Source organism: Carcharhinus amblyrhynchos, chromosome 4 (genome assembly GCF_965287045.1).
Source record: "Carcharhinus amblyrhynchos chromosome 4, sCarAmb.v2.hapA, whole genome shotgun sequence".
Classification (NCBI taxonomy): Eukaryota; Metazoa; Chordata; class Chondrichthyes; order Carcharhiniformes; family Carcharhinidae; genus Carcharhinus; species Carcharhinus amblyrhynchos.
In genome coordinates, this window is record NC_137327.1 from 15,837,053 (window position 1) to 15,848,422 (window position 11,370).

At 40.6% G+C, this 11,370-nt stretch overlaps 1 protein-coding gene across 1 annotated transcript in view; it reads right to left on the reverse strand.

The window, feature by feature from the left end:
- The window catches only part of usp10 (ubiquitin specific peptidase 10), a 69,176-nt gene extending 58,177 nt beyond the window's left edge, over nucleotides 1-10,999 (reverse strand). Inside the window, exon 1 of the mRNA XM_080186733.1 lies at nucleotides 10,905-10,999. Within this exon, the coding sequence (XP_080042859.1) occupies nucleotides 10,905-10,925 (21 nt within the window). The 5' untranslated portion in view covers nucleotides 10,926-10,999. The remainder of the gene's footprint in view (nucleotides 1-10,904) is intronic.
- Between the last annotated feature and the right edge of the window lie 371 nt (nucleotides 11,000-11,370).

Genomic DNA, 11,370 nt, shown 5'->3' on the forward strand with positions numbered 1-11,370 from the left:
GTATTGCAGTATTAACAGTATTGCAAAAGCTTTTTTTTTGACTAGCCATCGTTAACCATTTAACTACTGTCAAGTCTCCATGAGGTTATTAGCCATTGTACTCTATAATCTAGTTTGCACATCCCAAATCCATGGAAACAATCAACAGGCCACAAAACTAAATTACCTACAAAGAGAGAAGGGGAGAGACAAAAGGAAGGAATCCATGTACCTAAACACATGCTTAAATTACGATGACTCGTTAAAGTCTAGTTGTCACTTATTCAAAAAGCCATCATGGAATGTTAGCTCATTCATTCACCAGCACATGGTCATGGATTTGTGAAATACAATCACTGATACACAAAACATTTATACTAGTCACACATTTCATCAGACTCCAATAATACATGACAAAAACAATATGCTCAAGAGTCTCACTTCAAATTTGAGAGAGTATATTCTATAAAATTTAATGTTGTAAAATATCCTCAAAATTGAGATTAAAAATCAAAGTTCAAAAGATTTTCAAAAGCAGAATCAGAATAAAGCACAGCACTTACTGAAAACAAAATGTTACATTGATGTGAAAATCCCCATTCCCATTTTTGAAATGTTTGAGTAGGTGAAAACAAATAGCAATAAAACAGCCCAAATTTATTTACTCTGTAGTTTATCCTCTCCTTCACCAGCTAAATGAGATTCAGGTAGCAATTTTCAGCAACAAATTCAGTAATGTTTCATCATTTCGACTGACCCCAGATTAACCACAAATTTTCACTTAATGGTAGCCATATTACTACTATTTTTAAACTCCAAGTGAAGAAAATGCAGCAAGATGAATTGGACCAGTTGCGTACAATTTAAGTAGATAAGGACGACTGACTGTTAATTTACAAACATAACTGCATGAATCAGAATATTGAGTATACACTGTTCCCTAGCACCGTATACTACTTTTTCATTCATTGAATTTGGGCGTCACTTGCTGGACCAGCATTTATTGCCCATCCCTAATTGTCCTAGTACTGAATGGCTTGCTAGGCCATTTCAGAAAGAGTTAATCACATTGCTGTGGGTCTCGAGTCATACGTAGGCCAGACCAGGTAGGGTTCACAGATTTCCTTCCCTAAAGGATTAGGCAGGGTTTTTTGCAACAATCGACAATGGTTCTACAATCAATAAACTTTTAATTCCAGATTTTTATTGAATTCAAATTTCACCATCTGCCATGGTGGGATTTGAAACCAGGTCCCTGGATTACTAGTCCAGTGACAATACCACGGTTTCATTAAAGGGAAGCTGTGTCTGACAAATTTACTGGAGTTCTATGAGGATGTGTCTAGGGCGGTGGATAGAGGAGAGCCGGTGGATGTGGTCTTTCTAGATTTTCAGAAGGCGTTTGACAAAGTGCCTCACAAGAGGTTATTGCAGAAGGTCGAGGGACATGGAGTTGGGGGTAGGGTGTTAACGTGGATAGAGGATTGGTTGTCAAATAGGAGGCAGAGACTGGGGGTCAACGGGTGCTATTCGGATTGGCGGATGGTGACTAGTGGAGTGCCCCAGGGGTCGGTGCTGGGGCCTCAGCTTTTTACCATTTATATAGATGATCTGGAGGAGGGAACCGAGTGTAGAGTGTCGAAATTTGCTGATGACACCAAGATTGGGGGAACGGCAAATTGTGCGGAGGGTGTGGAGAGTCTACAGAAGGATCTAGATAGGCTGGGCGAATGGGCCAGGAAATGGCAAATGGAATTTAATGTTGGCAAGTGCGAGGTGGTCCACTTTGGTAGGAAGAATGGTAGGAAGGACTATTACTTACGGGGCGAAAAACTGCAGCAGGCGACGGTGCAGAGGGACCTCGGGGTCCTTGTGCATGAGTCGCAAAAACCCAGCTTGCAGGTGCAGCAGGTGGTCAGGAAGGCGAATGGGATGCTGGCCTTCATAGCAAGGGGGATTGAATATAAAAGTAGGGAGGTCTTGCTGCAGCTGTATAGGGCATTGGTGAGGCCGCAGCTGGAGTACTGTGTGCAGTTTTGGGCGCCGCACCTGCGCAAAGATATTTTGGCCTTGGAGGGAGTGCAGAGGAGGTTTACTAGGCTGATACCGGAGTTGAGGGGGTTGAGCTATGAGGAGAGGCTGAATAAACTGGGCTTGTACTCGTTAGAGTTTAGAAGAATGAGGGGAGATCTCATTGAGACGTATAAGATGATGAATGGGATGGATAGGATAGAGGTGGAAAGACTCTTCCCGCTCAAAAAAGACAGTAGGACTAGGGGGCACAGCCTCAAGATAAAAGGGGGGTGGTTTAGAACGGAGTTGAGGAGGAACTTCTTCACTCAAAGGGTGGTGAATCTCTGGAATTCTCTGCCCGTTGAAGTGGTGGAGGCTGCCTCGCTAAATATTTTTAAGACGCAGGTTGATGGGTTTTTGTTAGGAGAGGGGATTAAGGGTTATGGGGAGAGGGCGGGAAAGTGGAACTGAGCAGCGACAGATCAGCCATGATCTTATTGAATGGCGGGGGCAGGCTCGAAGGGCTAGATGGCCTACTCCTATTTCTTATATTCTTATGTTCTTATAATGCCACTACCTCCCCAAATCATAGTTTAACATGGCCAAGATTAGTTAATGGAGTACAAGTCAAAAACTGAACCAGAGACCTTCTCATCTAGGAATCTCTGACTTACGTGTTCAACACAATGTCTTGGGCCATCTCGCTACACACATTTGCCTCAAACTGGCGGTGTGTTAGATCTGCATTATGCAGTATCAGACAGTTCACAAATTAGCTCCCATGCTTGCCTACATAACAGTGGCTTTATCTTGAAAGTAACCCATTGATTATAAAATATCTTGGGACATGATGAGGTAGTAATAAGGTACAATATAAAGACATTTTCTTTAAAACCTCCTTTTGTAAAAGACAGACATTTTCTTTTGTTAAAAACATTGATAGCTTTTAAGTATCCCAAGGTAAAAAATTGTTACAGCTCTTATTTTTCCTTTAGAAGTGTAAATTTAATAGCTTTTAGTGTAGCCAGCTTCACAGAAGGTGAGAAGCTTTTGTCTTTATTCAAGTGCAAACCTCATGATATTTACTTCATAATTTAACATGTTGACGCAATCTAACTAAAACAGTTTGCTATCAAACATTTAAATAGAACACAATGATTTTATCATAATGTCTCACTGAATTCACACCATGTTAGCCCATAATGACAATTAAAAATTTTGATAAAGTAATAAGGTAGTCTTCTTTGTAGTCAAAGTAGCTCTAAATGACATGCTTTGCACTGAAAATTCAGAAGCAAACTCTTACGGATGCAGCAATCTGATAATGAAAACAGGGTATTCCAGTTTGCCAAATCGCTTAATTAACCAACTATTAATGTTGCCTGGAAGGTGGAGAATGGACCCTGATGGTTCAAAGGGCCAGAGTCTCCATAAAGTTTGCCCAGTCCTTGGAGAGGGCATTACAATTTCGAATGTTAACACCAGACAGGCTTAACAGAGCTGATCAGTGTAAACCATCATCTTGCAAGATGGAAGACTGTAACTGGGTAGATCTGTCAATGTGGAGTCTAGGTTCCAAATAACCTTACAAGTCATAAAATGGATAGTATACCTACTCAGGAATCCCAGAAAGCCTATCAGTTCTCTGATAGAATGCATGGGTTTTGCTGATTAAGTTTGAGCAGTATTCCTCTGCACAACCGGTTGCACAATACTAAGTTTGAGCTCCAGAATTTTGCATGCAAACTCCCTAAGTTTTAAGTGCATTAATCAATATTATGGTTTAAAAGATCCTTACATTAGAGCTAATGCTGCTCTATGTAGTTTGCACACAGCTAGAAAGACATACCCAGTAACAAGTTAAGGTCTCACCATCTGTCAATGCTTAGCATATCTGACAACTTTACATCGATTCTGGAGTGAGAGATCTCCATGTGCTGCACTAGTGCAACATTAAAGCTGCTTCAGGCATGATGACAGGTTTCCACAAGTCAGACACCAAAAAAGACAATTACGTTTCTAAAAACACGAAACAGGAACAGGCCTTTATTTTTAAATTAGTAGCAAAGGTAAAAGACCATGTGAATGAATGATTTTGCTATGTTGTCTGCATATGAGAAAGACAATGTGCATGATCCTTGGTGAATGAACAAACAAAATGGCCCCTTTCAATGCAATGTGGATACATGAGGTAGGAAAGCTCTTTTGTTTGCACTGGGCAGATTTGTTAAACCTTTAACATACTCATTCAATTGTGCTTTTTATATAGGTGAAATTAAGTTGAAATTTGTCTATCCTATAACTGTACATTTACTTCATCCTTTTGATAAAATTTATTCCAGTTACACAACTCAAGTTATTACACAATACATCGTGTGCCTGTTGCAACTGCACAAAATTGCAGACATATCTTAAGTTGATATAAATATTTTAAGAAACAAGTCAATGATTTCAAATGGTTTGTGGACATGAAATGGTTAGATTTTGGTGTTTTTACAAAGTAAATATCTATATAAATCTTGGATTTGGTGGTACAGTTGGACAGTTAACGCCGTTATTTTATCTCTGGGACACAAGTTAAAATCCAACCCAGGACTAAAGTCTTTTTTTTCCTTATAACTGTAGTTGAATTCATTCCCAATCAGTTACAATAGGGACAAATTCAAACCACAAAAATTGGCCATTATTCAGCACTAAGCTCATTCAGGTAATAAAGGGTGGCTGGTACAGAACAGATGTAGTCAGACTGCAGATGGTTGAGATTTATGCTAAATCTAATCTAAAGTGGCTGTTGCAAACAGACTAAAATTCATAACACTTCTCATTGGAAACTAAATTAAATATAAAGTTTTGAAATGTTCTTTGAAGTCCAACATGTAATGTACTTCACTTGGTAACATTAACAAAGATGAAGTATGAGGTTTCACTAAATAACTAAGTTTATGAGATTGTTATGCTTGACCTTCAATAACTGGTACGTTAATCTATTTTCTACTTTTAATATGCCCTTCAGACAGGGATGACCCTGACAAGAGTACATCATTCCACAACCCTTATTGTCCAGGAAATGTGAGCTACCTTCATCTTAGTGCTTGATTTTCAGAGCAGGCTCGAGGGGCCAAATGGTTTACTCCTGCTCCTACTAATGTTTACAACTCACTGGCTTGCTACAAACTCGCAGTACAACCAACTCCACCTGAAAAAGCTCTTGCCTTCTGCATTCAATGTTGCAATGCAAATAACCTCAAAAGCACCAGGAGCTTTAATATATTATGTAAATATTATATAGTCCAGCTCAGAGACAGAAAAAAGGCCTAGGTAGAGAAGCATTTCAAATATCTTCAACTGGAACTATCAATTTAATCACTATTCAGCAATATAGAAGCACTCCCCCATGCAAAGATATTACACAGTGTGTTAAAGGATGTATCATTTTACCATCCAAATTAAATTTTGGCATTACAGTAATCATTACATTTACCACAAGTGTGTATTATATTTGATTGTCAATATATTATAATTTACAGGTGCAATAATCAGATCAAGAAGGAATGAAAAGGACACTTTCAATAACTTGCTCAAATAGCCACCTCTTGGCGAGAACCTGAAACTACATGGCAACAGCTGAAATTACAAAATTTAAAACTGAAATGTTGACAGAAATTTATAACAGCTAATGCTGACACACAAACATATCTATCTACCACAACACAAGTAAAGTCTTTCAGCACACGGGCATTCTACCCACAATTGGTCATAAACTAAGTATAAATTCTAAGTGACACTGAAGTTCCTGGGAAATTGGTGAGGGGACAGGAAGGAGGGAGTAATGGTGAACAGTTGCTTTTTGGATTGGACGAAGTACACAGTGACGTCTCTTCAGGCTTCCCACAGCCCAAAGATGCACGGGTTAGGCTGATTGGCCATGCTAAATTGACCATGTTATGGAAATAGGGCCTACATGGGATTGTGGTGGAGCAGATTTGATGGGCCAAATGGCATCCTACTGCACTGTAGGGATTCTATTAGGACGGCTGGTCTTTCTGATACACAAATACTTGCCATGGAATTAGGTATACAGGATGTTGCTGTATGACAAGACTCAAAAATGCAGCAAATAGTAGCAAACATCTCATCTTACAAGTAAAATGGTTGTCAGGCAGGGCCTGTACTCACTGCAGTTTAGAAGACAGAAGTGATCTTGTTGAAACATACAAGATCCTGAGGGGACTTCTCAGGATGGATGCTGAAAGGAGAATCTCTCCCTCGTGGGAGAGAATAGAACTAGGGTACAAAGTTTAAAAATAAAGCGTTGTTCATTTAAGAAGGGGACAAGAACTGGGCAGCACAATGGCATAGTGGTTAGCACTGCTGCCTCACAGCGCCAGGGACCTGGGTTCAACTCCAGCCTCAGTCACATTGTGGAGTTTGCACATTCTCCCCATGTCTGCTTGGGTTTCCTACAGATGCTCCAGTCTGCTCATAAACTCCAAAGCTGTGCGGGTTAGGTTGATTGGCCACGTTAAACTGACTCTTAGTGTTAGTGTCACCCCTTAGGGTAAATATGTGGGGTTATGGGGATAGGACTAGGGTGGGATTGTTGACAGTGCAGACACGATGGCCTAATGGCCTCTTTCTGCACTGTGGATTCTACAAAGATATCTTTTTCTCTCAGGTGGTCTTGAATCTTTGGAACTCTCTACCCCAGAGACGGTTGGAGTCAGGGTTAGTTAATATTTTTATGGAAGAGGTAGACAGATCCTTGACTTACAAGAAGCCAAAAATTAGCAGGGATAGGCAGAATGTGGGGTTGAGGTTACAATCAGATCAGCCATGATCTTACTGGATGGCAGAGCAGACCCAGGGGACAAATGGCCCATTCCTACCCCAAGTTCACATGTATACATCAGTACATCATAAAGCAGACCAGTGAAATGAGCAGACACATTGCAAATGAAATTTAACTGTAAAAAAGTGATACAATTTGGAAAGAAGAATGAGGATAGGCAATATTAATTAACTGATATAATTTTAAAAGGGGGTGCAGGAAGGGAGAGAATAGGCATGTGCAGAAAAATAAATTCAAGTTAAAAGGCTACTGAAAAGGGCAGCACCGTGATACAGTGGTTAGCACTGCTGCTTCTCAGCACCAGGGACCTGGGTTCAATTCCCAGCTTGGGTCACTGTGTGGAGCTTGCACGTTTTCCCCATATTTATGTGGGTTTCCTCCCACAGCGCTGATTAGATGAATTGACCTGAATAGGCGCCAGAGTACAGTAACAAGGGGAATTTCACAGTACCTTTATTGCAGTGTTAATGTAAGCCTTAATTGTGACTAATAAATGAACTTTACTTTTACTTTGGATCTTTGGTTTTATTTATAAAGATCACAAAAGCACAATACAGCAAGGTTAAACCTGCAGAAAGCACTGACTACAACCAAATTGGAGTATTGTATTAAATTTGAAACATCACACTTCAGGAAGTATGTCAAAGCCTTAAGATTTACCAGAACAGTACCGAAGACAAGAAAAAATAGACTTGCTCTCTGCAGAGACGAAGGGCAGGAAGAAAGTTGAGAGGTGTTTAAAGTCATTAACAGTTTTGATGAGCAAATAAGCAGCTACATTCCAATGGCAGAAAAGTCAGTGGTAAACAGAGAACTTAGATTTAAAGTGATTGGCACAAGAAAACCAGAAGCGACTTGTAGCAAGTTGGAATTACTTTCTGAAAGGGCCGTGAAAAAGAATAGTTATTTTAAAAAGGGAATTGGTTAAATACTTGGAAGGAAGACAGTTGCAGGGCTACAGGAAAATAGCATGCGATAGGATCTAATTGTAGAGATCTACCAAAGAGCCAGCAAAGGAACGAAGGTCCGAGTGACCACGTGTGCTGTGCCGATGGTTGGTGAAGTGACAGCGGTCATTGTTGACCTTGAAGAAAGCTATACCCCAACATCCACCACCCTGGTGATTTCCTCTTTCATGGCACCTGTACGATGCTGGCGCCAAGTGGAGGAGATCTCCAAAAGTCCAGAACAGTGACATTATCAAACTAAACAGCCAATCACGCTGAACAATTTCAGGAGTGAAATAAATATTTAGATACACACAATGCAATCAGGCACATGCAAGATAATGAGGAAAATACAAAACAAAACAAACTTAAAATTTAAAGGATAGAACTAACAAGTAGAAATTTGACATTCCACAAACATAAAATAAGCTAAGATCAGCGAAGTTGCTCAGTTGATTTTAAAGTCCACTAAAAACTCAATTATGCTTCATACAACAAAGAAAACATTTTTGTGATTCTTATCAGTGCTATTACAGCATAAGGAGGAATGTTCACATCAGTTCATGCCATTTCTGAGGGCTGCCACCTGCAGGGTCTTCAACAGTGTACGCTACGGAAGGTCGTGGAATCTTTGACAAAAACTTCTGGATTTCCATACGTTGGGACACCAACAGCTGCCACCAGTTTTAGTTATATTGATGGCTTTATCCAGCAACATTTAATTTTCTTTCACACTTGCAAATGTATACAAACAAAATAATGGTTTTTCACTCCATTTCTCCCCATTCAAAGCACCCCACTAGTAAAAAGGCAAGCACCTAATTCAGACGTGTTATAGCACTTGATTCTATATTCTTGCTGTCGTAAGTTTTTTTTTGAATTTTCACACAAGTATTAAATTGAATGGCTTGGCACTTACCCAATTTCTGGCATTAACCTGCTCAGAATACAGCATTAACCATAGGTTACTATAATGTCATGATTTATCTGTTGCAGGATAAAATAATAGAAAACTAGAAACAATAGTAATGTCATCAAAATATGTTTTGCTTACTAAAAAGCCACGCATGTTTAAATTAAATCTTAAGATCAATTTGAAGTTTTCTATGATGTATTCCAACAAGCAAGTCCAACTGACTGCAGTGATAATAATGATTTTCAATGTTGATTTAAGACAAATCTGCTGTCCAGGTTCCCTAAGGCATTTGAAAGCACTGCACAAATGCAAGATACTGTTGTTTTACAGTTGCTTTTGAAAGTGCCACAGTTGTTGAGTGTGAATTTCCATTTAGCATGATCATTTCAGCATTGAAAAAGAACTGGGCAAAGCAAACTAAGTTAAAATTTTAAAATTAAAAAACACAATATGAAGTGGAAAATTATTTTCATAATTATAGAAAACAAATTAATCACAAAAAGGTGTTTCTTCGGGAGATCTACATAGTCGCAAGGCGGCATCAAAACATCATCTGTTGAATTCTCAAGCATAAGTACATTTCTCTTACAAAGCAACTGATATTAACAAGTGGTTAGAACTATTAATGATCGTCCTAGGGCTAATAATTTTCTACTGCCTTCACAGCTACACTGTTAGGTTAGTATAAATATTTTAAAACGCTCTGTATTCAACTGAGTCAAAATTGAGTTCCTCGCAACCAAAAGAATGACATCAAGTTGGTGTAATCACCCAATCCACCACCTGCCCTGTACTTGATCAACCCTCTTCCCCTATGAGTCCTAATCCTTAATAAAAGGGATTTTCTGGAAATAGAACATTAGTGTACACAGGTTCAAGCATTATCCACATGTTGCGTGAAGTGAAATATCAGGAACATTAAGCAGTCACAGCTGAATTTCAGTTCAGAACTTAGGCAAAGATGACCTTTTGGATAACCTCCCATTGTCCTAAATTCATTTTGATAAAATAAAATGAACAGAGCAGCTCTAAGAAAGGCCAATTAAAAAATCCACCATCAACCAAGAAGCTTCAATGAACATTGTTTTTCCCCCAAATGTTGAACTGAATGTGAAAAATTAAGTTGACTATTTTTAAAATGTTCATCACAGGTAGTTTAGCTCAACTAATTTGTAGTACTAAACTAACAATACTTAATGGCAGGTTGCTTTAAAGATAAATTTGTGCATGTGATTCCTATGATGATTTATCGGGGTAGAGAATTTACATATTAAAAACTATACATTTGGCAGCTAATGCTGGATTACAATAATTTGATCTTTTATAAAGCTGTGAACTAATCATGACGATATTACTACCAAACCTCCTTCACGTTAAAAGTGAGTGTGCCACAAGCACGATGAGGCAACAGTCACAGTAACTTCACTGCGGTGTTAATGTACGCCTATTGGTGACACCAATAAATAAACTTTAAACATACATCGTAAACGAGGCTTAAAAAAAAGATCTCTGGTGCGCGTATTTATAGTACTAGGAGACCATACAGAAGGGACTTGGTTCAGACCACGTGCAAAACAGGACTCCCCTCCCCAAATAAAAATGTCGGTATCCATTTTAACCATTCTTAAGGATAAATGTCCAGAGAGACAGACGGAACACGAATAATTTCTCATTAATATTAGTGATGTGATTTTAAAAAAAACACACACAGACTTGCATCTTGAGCTTCCTTCCACCCTGGAATATTCTTTTCCAGTTGAAATTGCTGGAGACACTGACTCGGTCGCATACACACAGAGGGAGAGAGTAGAAGCTGGAATGAATCATCATGCGCCCCTCCCCCACACCCCCTTATCTCTCAAAGGGGGGCGGGGGGTGCTGGTTCTGGCTGAACCGATTAATGGAGATGTATTTTTTAAAAACTGCCTACGATGAAAGTGAAATGGAAGGGAATCCGGGCAGGCAATCTGGGGTTGCAGAGATGTTTCTATTGGAGAAAGAGAGGCAACAGCGTATGGGCCCAGGGCTACAACTCTATGTGACTCAGGCTGAAGAAAATACCCCGGGGCCTAAACCTCATGGATTTCTCTCTCTCGCTCGCCCCTAGCCCTCCTTCATCCATCCCGGCCGCCCCATTCCCAGCCCCGGAACTCGTTTCCTCGCCCGCCTTCCCTCTCCTCTCCCCACCCTTCCTCTTTACCTTGATATTGTTGCTAGCCATTTTGCTGCTTTTTGAATGAGATAACTCATGCTTCCCCGTCTGCCGCCATGTTGTCCGCTTACGCGAAAGCCCAGTGCGCCTGCGCGCGGCCGCTGGCCTCCGCCCCTCCCCCCGCCCCAACCCGCTTCTCTCCCATTGGTCGGCGGCGCCGCCCCGCTCCGTCCTCTGATTGGCTCCCGCCGCGAAGAGTGCCGCTCTGCCAATGGCCAACCGGGTCGGAGGCGCGGCCTTGATTGGAGGGGAGGCGCGCTGCGCTGATTGGGCGAGGATTGCGCGGCGCTGATTGGACGAATAGCGCGCGGCCCGAGAGATCCCAATCGTGGATTGGTCAGCGTCCGCCCCTGCCTCTCCCATTGGTGGAATCAAAGAGAGTCTGGGAGCATGCGCAAGAGGCTGGGTGGAGGGAGGGAGAGTTTTGCCTTTTTCTCAAATAACAACTCAAGGA